The following is a 13,833-nucleotide window of genomic DNA, read 5'->3' as shown; positions in this document are numbered from 1 at the left end:
GGGAGAACACCGGACTCTCTATGCTTCTTTCAACCTGGCCTTCATAATATTTCATCAGAGTGATTGGGGGACAACCAGAGCATGGAAAGGGACCATCAGGAACGGAGGAAGTATACGCTCCAAATATTCGGGTAAACTAAGAAAAAAACGTTTCGCGGGAGTGCTTTGAGATCTATAACAAGAGAACTCATGGATACGATTGATGCCAAAGTATGGACATATGGGGGAAGACGGGGGGAAGATAGCGTACACTTCTTTGAAGTTCTTTCTAGTACGCACCGCGAAATCAACGTGGCGTGGACTGCTACATGATACATTCATCACCTCAGCAGATATCACGACGAGGGCGATGGGACAAGCTATGTACAAGCAGAAAAAGGGAAGACAGGATGATTTGACAATGGCAAGATACACAGGAAGGACGGAAATGAGGATTGAAGATCGTACAAGAGTAATCGATTTGGTGATGGTACAAGAAAGAAAGGGAATAAATAGGTACCAAAAGCAGAACAAGACACAGGGATGGTGAGGAGGGAAAGAAAGCATGATACGAAAGCAGTCAACAAATTGATACGATAAGGGAGATGATGCAAAAGCAAGGGATCAAAAAGAAACAACCCACTCAACTCAATGGAGGTACTTTTCGTTGAGGGCATGAACCTCTTTTGCAAGATACGGCCAAATCAACGTCCTTGCCAGCTCCCTTTTCAGCTTGCGCGTGTCAGATTTCGCGCGTTCTTTCGCGAGCTTGATCTCCCATCCACAAAGGTTATAAAGAAGACGCATGTTAGGCTGGATGAGGACTGACAGCCGTCGGGACCGAACAATGAGGTACGCATCCACCAATGGTAAGCCAAGGTGTTTCATCACATATGCAATCTAGATGATCATGGTTACCATAAAGCACATTAAAGGAATGTACAAGGTAAAACTACTCACGGTAACAGTTGCACTGCGCGATACGCCAACACGGCAATGGACTAAGACTTGACCGCCCTCCTGACGCGCCTGGTCAATCCAATCACACACAGGCTCAAGCTGTGGTTCCAAGGTGTCGATACCGTCGTCACACACGCCTTTGATATCCAGAACCTTGATACGACCCTCTCTCTCTTCATGCCACAGCGAGCCATGTCCCCCAGGTCCTTTCCCCGCAACGAAATGCGATCCAGGAGCCGGTCGATGATACCCCCCAGCCGTATTGTACGCAGCATGAGGAGCCAAATGATGTGGAGGCGGTACCAGCGCACACTCGCCTACAGAAACAACGTGCGTGATACCGAGAGCATGAAGCATGTACACGTTCGACGCATGATTCCTATCGATGAGTTAGATACGGACTCAGTGGCAAAAGAAAAGGAAAACTCACAAATTCCCCAGATACAAAAACGGCAGCACTCGACTCGGGAAACTCCCATCGAACCGTGGATCATTGAACCACGATTGATGGTCCCCACCAAACAAGCTCGGCAACCAAGGACTGGTATTCGCCCGTGGACGGCCCTTCACCGCGCTTTGCACTTCGACAGTCGATGCTGTGTTTAAGATGGGTACGACCGTACCCTCAAGTCTGAGCGGTATACCTGCTGCGCTGGTCTGTAACGGGAGACTAGTCCCGTACGTCGCAGTCGGCGAAGCCACCACCCTATTTTGCTGCTGCGACGGAACAACAATGGGTGGAGACGGAGGAGGGGGCGCTATAACCGGCGCATGTGCAAAAGAAACGGACTTTGCAGCCGGTCGTCCTATAATAGGCTGCGAGTGGGACGGGGGTGGTCTAACAGGGAAATAAGTCGAAGTCGAAGTCGTGAAACCAATATGGGTGGTATTGGAGTTCGCATTCCCATAATAGCCTCCCGTCACACCCGGACTGGACCAGTAACTGCCCACCCTACCCGGGTTCGGAGCAGTCCTTTTCCCATTTGCATTGATCCCACCAACCCCTACCCCACCTACATTCATAATCATCATCCTCTCCCTCTCGCGTTCCCTCTCCCTTTCCCTCTCCCTCTCGCGTTCCCTCTCCTCCTTCATCCTCGCTTCCACCCGTCTAAGAATCCCCAAATCACCTTGATACACAAAAAAGCTACGGCGCTTGGCTACCTGGAGCTCAAGGTACGCCTCTGGCAACGCAAGCCCCTTTATCGCCATGAGGAGACACAAAGCAGGAACAGACGATTCCGTATACCCATCAGAAGAGTAAATGAGCACCTTTAAAGGTCGAGAACGGCCACGGGCGGGTGTACTAGGAGGAGGCGCAGGTCTAAGTGCAGGTGAGGGGTTCGTATACGAGCGGGTACGACCTTGGGGTAGGGGAGCCGTGGAAGGTAAAGTAGCAGGAGAAGGCGAAGGCGAAGTCCTCCCCGTTCCAAGAGGGTTGAAAGACGGGAAGGAAGGCATCAAAGACGTAACAGACGACCATCTCCTCGCATTAGAAGCTGCACCAGGCCCAGGTGCACTCGAGGGTCCTTCAGCACCACCAACAGGCGGCGTATTCGGTCTCGTAGGGATCAGCACTGGTGGAGTCGCAGGTCTAGCCGGAGGAGGAGGTGGTGGTGTCGGCACAGGCTTCAACCATTTCTCCAAAAACCTCACAACAGGCATGAGAGCCGACATCGTCGCCTGCGAGTTCGACGGAGAGCTCGGGAAAGGCAAGTGGATCACCGCATTCGCATGGGGTGGAGGACGAGGTGGTGGTGGACCCACTTCCCCTCCTCCTCCTTCACGTTGGCGTTTCTGCTGCCGTGCAATCCACCGATCATTCCACATAACATCCAACATCCCAAGGTGCTCCTCTGCCGCCCGCAGATGTGCAGCGCTCGGGAACGGCGCAAGATCATGGCACTCCACGCAAATATCATACCCGTACCCCATCTTGGGATCATTCGTAGCGCGATAATTGAACGGATCATCAAGAGGCAGCTGTTCTTCTTCTTTATCGCCCAAGACCTGTATAGAAGAAGAAGCAGCAGCGTGCTTGAAAACATTAGGAACGTCCGGCGTCAAAGGAACATCCCCCGAATTGCCAAGGAACACCTGGCCGACTCTAGGATCGAAGAACGACGAAGTGGTTGATATATCAACCGTTGAATCTGGGTGAAGATGCGCATATGCAGGAAGTGCAGATGGGAAAGACCGGAAGACCTGTTGTTGTTGTTGCTGTGGCAAGAAAATCGGTCGTTGGTGCTGCAAGAAATGGTGGTGTCGTTGTTGTTGTTGATGATGCTGCTGCTGCTGCTCGTTGCCCTGCCCCTGCCCAACCTGCTCAACAAGCGGGAAAAGACTAATAATCTCCGAAGCCTTCGTCAAATCGCGCATCTCCTCCTTCTCCCTCAACGCAAAATCCACAGTATTCGGAAAAGCATCGCCGCCTTCCTCGTCAGAGTCTTCGTGATAATGCTCTTCTTCTCGCATATCAACGTCGTCGCTCCCCCTATCGTCCACTATACCCCTCCCACCTACACCACCCAGGTTTTCTTCGTTCTGATTCTGGTTCTGGTTCTGGTTCTGATCCCCACCACCCAAATCCATATCACCAACCATATCAACATCCATACCAACCCCCTCCCCCCTAACCCTCTTCCTTTCCCTCTCCCTCTCCCTCCTCTCGTCCAAATCCCTCTGCTCCTCCCCCCACTGTTCAATCAAATGCCCATCCGGCCCATCCGTGTGTGCACCAATAGAAGCGTCCATGCACGCTCCCAGTTCCCCAACCCCAAATTCCTCAACAGGCGACGCACACATCCCCTGCTCCCCAGTCCCTTCGTTGCTCAACACCAAACCCCCCGGAACACCAGCCCCACAAATCCGCATCATAAGATGCGGCATCTCCTTCCTCATCTCTTCACACGTCGCATTCAGCACGAAAACGTTGTATTGCAACAACTGGGTTTCCAGATCGCCTTGCTCTTCCTCCTCCTCTTTACGCGCCTCTTCCACAGCCGCTGGCTTCTCTTCTTCCTGGTTGTCGATTTGAGCGGTATGCTCGATGTGTGCAGGGGCGCTCTTACTCTCTCCCATTCCCACTCCCACTTGCACTTTATCGGGTTTAGAGGAAGAGGAAGAAGTAGAAGTGGCAGTGGTGGAATGGCGTAACCCCGGCCTCCTAGCCTCAATCCTTTCCTTCCGCTTCTTCTGTATCGCTTCTCGGAACTTTTCAGCTAGCGCGATGGCTGCTGGTGTAGCGCCTTTGGGTGAGTAAATGACGATGTCGGAGAGGGTTGCGTATATTGGCTGGAGAGTGGGATAGACAAAGAGTTAGCATTTTGTTTGTGGATTTGGATGTTGGATAAGATGAGGAATGGAATCGGTGCATCCCATTGGAAAGTTGAAAGACACAAGATAGAGCAACTCAAGATCCTCGAGAGGAGTTTTTAAAGAGTGAGGTCAAGAGCAAAGTCATCACGCAAACACCAATCCAAAATATGGAATACAAAACCATCAACCCAATCCAATCATACCCGCAAAAGAAAACGAAACAAAACAGACGAAGAGAATCAAGATTCCCACTCGGGAGTTGGAGGACACGAAATAGATAAGCTCAAGATCCTCGAGGAGCAGAAGATGAGGAAGAAAAGAAAGAAAAAAAAGAGGTCAAGAGCGAAGTCATCACGCAAATGCCAAACCATCAACCCAACCCAATCCTCCCCACAAAAGAAAACGAAACAAAACAGATGAGGATGGAAGAGGAATAGAATCAAGATAAGCTCAAGGTCCTCGAGGAACAAAAGATGGAAGAAAAAAGTGAGCTCCCCCCACAAAAAAAAAAACGAAACAAGACAAAAAAGGATAAGAAAGACAAAGAAACTCACAACTTGAATCCCAAAATTCCTCAACGAAATCCCATCAGGGACTCGTGTAGGCACGAATTCCCATTTTTCCTTTGGGCCCTTTTCCTTTTCTTTGTTGTTGGGGTCGCCTTTGTCTTTAGCGTCTTTAGAGGGCTTGGTCTCAACCAAAGGGGTGGAAGACGGAGAAGAGGGGGGAGGGGAGGTAGAAGTGTCAGACGCAGGAGAAAGAGTAGTAGAAAAGGCGGCCAAAGCAGGATCAGGACCAGCAGTAGGAGAGTCAGAAGTGGAACCAGAAGTGGGAGAAGAAGGCGCAGGAGGAGGAGGCGGTGGAGGCACCACAGCCGAACTCCTCCTTACCCTCCTCAACAATTCTTTAGGCCTAAATGTGGACGTCAACAAAGGTGGAGCAGCAGGGTCTGTCGTTGCTGGTTTTCTCTTCGTTGGCTGTGGTGGGACTTCCTCCTTCATTGGAGGTGGGTTTGATTTCTGTGTTGATCTATCATAGCATTGGCGAGTTAAGAAGAAAAGATAACGAGAAGATAAAAGCAGACTCACTCATTTTCCTCAGCATCACCCAAACTGACAGGCTCAGTACCCGTACTAGCCGACGAAGACGAAACGCTCGACTCGGGCGTATGTACGCCGCCCACTACATGCTGCTGGGGGATATGGATAGGTATCCCCGGGCGGTGATGTACAACCGGATGCATATGTTTCTGTTCCTCCTCCCCTCCCTGGTGCTGTTGTTGTTGTTGTTTCGCCTTTATCTCTTCAGAATCCACGACCATAATCCCAGGCTCCTGTAAAATCTCTTCTTCGCCCATCGCCACACCCACATGATGCACCACACCCTCAACATCCATCGGAGAGTCAACGAACGGAACAACGTCCGCCTCGTCCTCACACTCAAACTCATCGTCGTCGTCGCCATACGAAGACTCCGAAGACTCGGACGACGAAACGCCAGACGAAGACTCGTCGCCCTGGCTAGACTCGGAGGACGAACACACCGACGAAAGCTCATCAACAGGCTTGCGTTTGAGGACACCAAGCGCCGCAACATCATCTACATCCTCCTCGCACACGACCCACACCAACCCTCTATACTCCGGCACTTTCGGGCGTATCTGCTTATGCTCGGGCGGGACATGACGAGCATGATGTATCGCCGTCCCCGAAGACGAGAAGAACGTATTCTGAGCATGATTATCGCCTTCCAAGCCATGCAAAAAGGGGAAGAGGACGTGGTCGGGCGGGTGGGAGAGCGTATGCGATAAGTGTAAATCTGCGAATGTTCGTGAGGGGAGGAGAGGAATGTCGTTTATGGTGTCGAGAGAGGCGAGGAGGTCGTTTGGGTATTGTAAGCCATAGCACATCTTTGGTGGAGGTGAACGACAAAGGGCCGCACTGGCACCCCTCAGTTGTGTTGACAAAAACACAAGGGAAACTGAATGGATGATGGATGACTGAGATCTCGATCTTATCATATGACCCGCTTACTCCTCCCACGATCGATCAAACGGACTTTAGCTCAGCCACCCCCAATGTCCCCCATTTCAATACGGTAAACTCTCCTCTTCGTCATGTTAATTCAAATGAATTCGTTTATTAACTGGGTGTCGTGCGCAGCGGAGAGCTCAGTCAGCGCACGGCATCGACGTTTAGGAGCAGGCGCTGGCAGGTAGACGTACGAATACATCCGAGAGGACCTGTCAATACCCGTCAGGCCGTCAGGTTCAAACCGACCACTTGACCCATCAATAGGATTTAAGCACTACGCCACCCGGAAAAAGATAACTCGTGGCCATGGGGCCAAGGGTACTTTCTGGAAGAGTATAGTACCGCTCCGGTGTATTTGTCAAATACTAGTTCAATCGACCTGCAATAAAGATGTAGGAAAGGAAAAACAAATGTCGCTCGTTGTTTCAACAAGGCACTGCCAGGAATCGAACCTGGTTTTCAAGAATTCACCACTGTTCCTACATTCGATAAGAATCTTGAGCTTGAGTGATGATGGATGACCGGCTACACTACAGCACCATATCGCTCTTAGTTTCCAAGCTCAACAAGTCGCTTATACGGCGAAAAATATGGAACTCAAACATTGAAGGCGCTGCCAGGAATCGAACCTGGGTTCCAAGAATTCAATCATCCTAGTAATCAGAATCTTGAGTGATAACCGCTACACTACAGCGCCCTGCCTCCTATGAGTTTCCAAGCTCACAATGTCGCTCCTGTATCACAACTGAATAAAACCCACGAAACCCAACTTGACTCTTGCAAAAGCCAGCTCCGCGCAACACATTCATGCACGCGCCCATTGCTCATTTCTAAGACGCACACACCGTCCTAAAAAAACAGGGGCACGGAACGAGTCCTGATACAATGTTAACGTTGTGCTCACCGTAAGACATCAACAAAACGATCAGCTGAGTCGTTCAAGTTCTCGATGGACGCGATTCGACGAACTTTACGGCGTTTAACGTCTAGAATCTACGCGAGAGTCCCTCCGATAATTACCCACAATTGCCAATCTGAACACTCCGGGAACCAAATGTCAAAAGGGGAACGAGCGTAAATGGGCGCATTGTAACGCCGACACGATAAACTCAGGTTCTAACCCTCTTGGACGAATGCCTGCCAGTGTGGCAGATTCGAGCCCTGCGGCCAAAGCAACCAGACAACGTTAACCCTAAATCCTCACCCCACTTCCCATTATAGAATGCAATTCCAATTCGACACGCTCCACAGGGGGCTGGCTTCTCGGGGGCCATGGGACATGGCCATCAGAAACGCTAAAATCAAATACGCAATCGCGTCATAAGTGGGGTCGGCGACTTACAAGACGGCGTCGATACATTATTATTTCACCGGCCACGGCGACTCGCGTTTTTCCAATTTGAATTTACTGTACTCACAATCAAAAGTTAAAACACCCCCGAAGTGTAGAAGAGTAATGCCGGCGGCCGAAAAAGTAAACGAGGGTGGAGATTGGTATCATAAAATCGAGATCAAGTATTATTCAGGTGTTACGTTGTGAAATTTGAAGTGCGTCAATGGTGACGGGTAGGTCGACGCGCGACTTCGTCATGATTTTTGGCGGAAAAAAAAATAAAAAAACACAACAAAAATCTAAAGGTGTCCAAGAGGCACTACCAGGACTCGAACCTGGAATTCAAGAATATTCCACGCCAACAATTACCCCGATGAGGATATTGAGTGTACCGTTACACTTTAGTGCCTTCCTCATCATGGGGATTGCATGGAATGTTGGATAAATATCGACCGACGCGTGGGTTTCTTATGATTTTTGGTGGAAGTAAAAAACGCAGCGACGAAGGAACAGGCACTATCAGGACTCAAACCTGGAATTCAAGAATATTCTGTATTTTCTACCAGGAGAACTACCAAACACGAAGATCTTGAGTGTACCGTTACACTTTAGTGCCTGCGTCATCATGGGCATTACTCGGATAAATTCAAAACTGTTGGAAACCGACGCGCAATTTTATCGTGATTCCTGGCGGAAGTAAAAATGATGGACTTCGACAAAGAGGCACTACCAGGACTCGAACCTGGAATTCAAGAATATTCTGTATTTTTTACCAAGCGTACCAGGCACAAAGATCTTGAGTGTACCGCTACACTTTAGTGCCTTGGTTATCATGGTCATTTAACAGATAAATTCAATACTGTTGGAAACCGACACACAAGTTTATCATGATTCCTCGCAGAAGTAAAAGTGAACTCCGCTTCAGAGGCACTACCAGGACTCAAACCTGGAATTCAAGAATATTTCATTTTTGATCACAATATCGCGATACAAGAATCTTGAGTGTACCACTACACTTTAGTGCCTTGTTATCATAGGCATTATATGAATTTTTGAATACAGACCAACGCACGGGTTTATCATGATTCTTGGTGAAAGTAAAAAGGGTGCAAGGAAGCCTGAGGTAGGGGCACTACCAGGACTCGAACCTGGAATTCAAGAATATTCTCTATTTTTTGTCAAGTTTTCCAGATACAAAGATCTTGAGTGTACTGCTACACTTTAGTTCCTTGATTATCATAGGCATTGAACAGAGTGTTGAATAAGTACCAACCGATGTGCAGGTTTATTATGATTCCTGGCAGAAGTAAAAATCACAGGACTCAAACCTGGAATTCAAGAATATTCCATTTTTGCATCACATTGTCGTACAAGGATCTTGAGTGTACCATTACACTTGAGTGCCTTCACTATCATGGGCATTGCACAGATAAATTCAATACTGTTGGATACCGACTGACGCGGCACGGTGTGAGTTTATCATGATTTTTGGTGGAAGTAAAAATCAGAACTTCACTTTACTAGAGGCACTACCAGGGCTTGAACCTGGAATTCAAGAAGATTCTGCTCTATCGAGATACAAGGATCTTGAGTGTACCACTACACTTTAGTGCCTTGGTTATCATAGGCATTCATGGATAAATTCAATACTGTTGGAAACTGACTGATGTGTTGCGGTGCAAGTTTATAATGATTCTTGGTGGAAGTAAAAATCACTACCGAATGGAAAGAGGCACTACCAGGACTTGAACCTGTAATTCAAGAATATTCCATAGTTCTTCAAGTTATCCAGCTACAAAGATCTTGAGTGTACCATTACACTTTAGTGCCTTGGTTATCATAGGCATTGCACAGATTGTTGAATACCAACTGGCACGCAGGTTTCTTATGATTCTTGGCGGATTTAAAAGTTAAAAATCACAAGGCTGTGAAACTAGTAGTAGAGGCACTACCAGGACTTGAACCTGAAATTCAAGAATATTCTGTTTTCCCTTCGAAATACAAGGATCTTGAGTGTACCACTACACTTTAGCACCTTGGTTATCATAGGCATTGCATGGATTGTGGATAAGTACTGACTGACACACAGGTTTATTATGATTCCTGGCAGAAGTAAAAATCACAACTAGCTAAGGCACTACCAGGACTTGAACCTGGAATTCAAGAATATTTCATTCCTATACACACTAACAAGGATCTTGAGTGTACCACTACACTTTAGTGCCTTGGTTATCATAGGCATTGTATGGACTGTTGAATATTGGCTGACGCGTGGGTTCATCATGATTCCTGGTGGAAGTAAAAATCAGAACTTCGATTTAGAGGCACTACCAGAACTCGAACCTGGAAATCATGAATATTCTGTATTATTGATTGAGTTTCAAGGACCTTGACTCTTGAGTGTACCACTACACTTTAGTGCCTTGATTATCATAGGCATTGCACAGATTGTTGAATACTGACTGACACATAGGGGTTTATTATAATTCCTGGTAGAAGTAAAAATCATGACGCAATGAAGCTATAGGACTTGAACCTGGAATTCAAGAATATTTCATCATTCCGATTTAGCCACAAAGATCTTGAGTGTACCACTACACTTTAGTGCCTTGGACATCACAGGCATTGCACAGATAAATTTAATACTGTTGAATACCGACCGACGCGCACGTTTATTATGATTCCTGGCGAAAGTAAAAATCAACAAACACCAGGTAATCAGAGGCACTACCAGGACTCGAACCTGTAATTCAATAATGTTGTATTCTTATACTTATATGCAATTACAAGGATATTTAGTGTACCGCTACACTTTAGTGCCTTGGTTATACATGTATGAGAAACATAAAAAAGGAAACAAGTACTTGAAGGTGGGTACATTGTAGCGCCGACCTCAAATGTTGACGAAAAAATTCATATAGGTTAATGCTCTTAAATGCATGCTTGCCAGTGTCAGTAGATTTCAAGTCCTACGGCCGCAGCGTTTACAGCCAACACAACCAACCTCCTAAATCCAGACATCCATTATAGTACTGAAAATCCAATTCGACACGTTCCACAGGAGCTCGGCACCAGAAACTCTAAATCAAGTTGGCAAAATCCGAGTCGTCATAGACGATACGGCGACTTGCACGTCAATAAATTTTTATTTCACCGGCCCCACGGCGACTCGCGAGATTAAATTGAAGGAAGTTTGTAAATTGCCAATTTGATTCACTCACAAATAGAACGCCCCCTGGACTGCAGTGTAAATGTAATGCCGGCTGAAAAAAATAAAGGAGGGTGGAGATTGGTATCCGAGTCATAACATCGAGATTATATGTATTATTCATGTTTCCAGTGTTCAATTTTTGAACGGGTAGGTTGAACCAACGCGCCAGTTTATTCTTGGCAGAAATAAAAATCATGGTGAAACGAAGAGGGCTATTAGCTAGCAAAATATCCGTACTTCACCACTGCACACTGTACCCTTTTAAGGAACGCGCAAGCATTTCGCGAAGCGGCTCCCAAGACAGGTTGCATACATATTGAATATTTTCAAGTCGAATTGAAGAATCTCCGAGTCATCTGGCCTTCAGGATCCCGACTTATTCCTATAATCATAAAAAATCACTTCAGCTAGATGTACACACTGGTACGGCACTGCCAGGAATTGAACCTAGTTTTCAAGGAAGGAACTTTGATCAGAATCTTTCTTTATGTACTTACCTGTACACTTCAGCGCCATACTGTGCTGTGCGTAAGATATGGATATAACAATCCTGAAATTTCTAGGTTCATGATCTAGCAGCAACACCTTGGCAACACCACAAGAAAACGGCCAAAATATACTAGACGCACTGCCAGGTATTGAACTTGAATTTCAAAAATATCTTGCTCGCAACATTCACCACAAGAATCTCGAGAGTATGTACTTCAGTTTTTCAGTTGAAAAGAGATCCCACGTTATAAAGCGAACCGAAATTCGCGATGCGAGATAAATTTATCTTTGCTAAAAAGGAAAATAGAGGGAGGAGTGAACTGTAAGTCCGTAAAACCCTAAATCTAAAATCAACAAAGTGTTCATTCCATGATCATAATCGAGGTGCTGCTCACCTCCAAAGAGAGATGCCCCAAATTTCTAAGGCTGATCATCATTCAAGCAACACCTCCAGCATCCCGGACTAGTCTCCACTTCATGCGAGATGGAGTTGCAATCCGGCACCATGGGACGATAGTAGCACAGACGATAGCACCGGAACTCTGGGGGAGTATCGCGTGGCTTGGGTGAAATAGTCGCGGCGGCGGTGATCGTGATAAGGAGGTTGATGATTGTAAGGAATTTCATCATCATTCAATATTGGCCTAGTATAACGGTGAGTCGAGTCTGGATGGAGTACGACAGTGCTTTCCTTGTCAGAGGAGGAAGGATCGGTGTGGTCCAACTTGAAGCAGCTGGACCCTCGCTTGAGCTTCTTATAGGACTATTCGCACTCCGTAAAAGGGGGGTAGTTTAGGCTGTGAAGCTTAGAAGACGCAGAACAGTAATTACGTCGAAAAGGGGATGCATGGCCGCACATATCACCTGGATGCTCGGGCGTAGAAGAAGATGAACGGGGCAAGAATTACAGCGAGGATCGTTCGGTTAAATCATTGTTCATGAATCATCAAGTGACTTCTCATGGCCTTGAGATTTTGGAATGAGGTACGCACAACCCCATTGCAAAAGCAGAATTCTAGCGGAGGATGGGCTGCCACGAAGCTAGGGGAAGGTACGTCGATGTTGGAAAACCATGGGCCAAACGGCGCCTCGGAGTCGCCGATGTCAAAATAGGACCAACTAAATGACCTCGAGGAGACCGTCCGAAGGAAAAAATGATTGCCCTTACGGGAAGATCTAATTCTTCCTTGTAAGATGCTGCGCAATATCCAACCTTCCAGATCAGAGGAAAATAATCCCGAGGCACTTCAACTTCAGAATATCCAAATAAACTCCTCGCCGTTTCTCCAGGATAGATATCTGCAGGTCTTCGTCCAAAAAACTCAAACGCGAAGTAATTTCCGGGAATTTCAACTTGAGGCAAAGAGTTTCGCTGTCACCGTCAGACAAAACTATCGAGACAGCGCCGGGAGTCGTTCCTGCTGTGAACGTTCAAAAGAGTGGGAGCTCGAAATGGAGAATGGTTCCATGGGGGATGAGACGTAGACAGTCAATAAAGTCTTTCCTCGTAAAATGCTGAGGCCCTGTTGTGAACTTGTGAATTGCTTCGCCTAATTTTCTGAGAAGCGTAAATAACCAGGGTCTCTTGGTAGAGTCAAATGCGGTGTCGGTATCGCTATGGTATTCGATTTCGTGTAAGACAGGAAGATCCAGGCAATCGAACATGGTTGTCTCAAATATTGAGAGGGATTCGAGGTGGGCAGCGTCAACACGGCAAATTGGGTTGGCGTTACCTCAGCATTTCGGATTTCCAATTTGCAACGGATGATGAAACGTGGGCATCGCGACAGCAAGTCCACCGCCTGATGTAAAGACAAGATTGCCGATGTCCATAAATTTCCTCCTATAGTCAGGTCTGTAAGGGACGCCCAGTTGACAGGAAGCTGAAGGCAGTCGTCTTGGGGCTGCACTCCCCATGCGCGAAGCCTCGCAAAAGTGAAGTCAAAGGACACCGGGAACGGAAGTCCGTGGGGCGGGTGGGTGAGAAAACACACCATGCTGCACCCGCTACGTACGGGTGTTATTCCTCCAAACTTGGGAAACAGAAAGAATGATGTCAATGACAGGCTGCAACTCCCGAGAAATTCGTGTCGGAGTCTCGACACATCGCCTTAACGATGTCAACTGTAAGTGATCCAGAACGCTTCAACCACTCCCGGGCCTGTGATGCTTGTGTGCGCTCGTGTCGGGAAATTCTGAAGCGTAAAGTTTGGTGGACGGGTTGGGCATCGGAACGTGAACCGTTGTCCATACTGGACGGGGACTCGACAGCAAAATCGACCTCCAGCTGCTACAGATGCGCCGAGATTGGGGCATTTCGGTTTGGCGGAAGGCAATTGCTAGATATCTCTTGGAGAATTTCATAAGGGATCCGTCGAATAGGTGAACAAGTTTGTATTTCCTTTCCCTAATCGTGGGCGTCGAGACCGAACCTCGTCCGAGCATTTCCTCGGTTAGACAGAGTAATCCTAGTAATGGGGCTAGGAGCGGAGCCAAACCCATGATCTCCA

General features: G+C 47.5%; 2 protein-coding genes across 2 annotated transcripts; both read right to left on the bottom strand.

Moving 5' to 3' along the window:
* Positions 1-627: 627 nt before the first annotated feature.
* Positions 628-6,166, bottom strand: LACBIDRAFT_302624 (uncharacterized protein; the record flags this gene model as incomplete). Its single annotated transcript, XM_001883464.1, has 5 exons — positions 628-879; positions 940-1,318; positions 1,370-4,233; positions 4,812-5,286; positions 5,346-6,166. 5 exons carry the CDS (start codon positions 6,164-6,166, stop codon positions 628-630), a joined length of 4,791 nt encoding a protein of 1,596 aa, XP_001883499.1.
* Positions 6,167-6,557: 391 nt separating this feature from the next.
* LACBIDRAFT_329439 (uncharacterized protein) lies at positions 6,558-7,378 on the bottom strand (the record flags this gene model as incomplete). The annotated part of the gene is made up of 5 exons (XM_001883463.1): positions 6,558-6,669; positions 6,743-6,820; positions 7,015-7,035; positions 7,195-7,276; positions 7,315-7,378. 5 exons carry the CDS (start codon positions 7,376-7,378, stop codon positions 6,558-6,560), a joined length of 357 nt encoding a protein of 118 aa, XP_001883498.1.
* Between the last annotated feature and the right edge of the window lie 6,455 nt (positions 7,379-13,833).

The sequence above is a fragment of the Laccaria bicolor genome, genomic scaffold (genome assembly GCF_000143565.1).
Source record: "Laccaria bicolor S238N-H82 LACBIscaffold_21 genomic scaffold, whole genome shotgun sequence".
NCBI classification, from domain to species: Eukaryota; Fungi; Basidiomycota; class Agaricomycetes; order Agaricales; family Hydnangiaceae; genus Laccaria; species Laccaria bicolor.
This window is presented reverse-complemented; position numbering and strand designations above follow the sequence as displayed.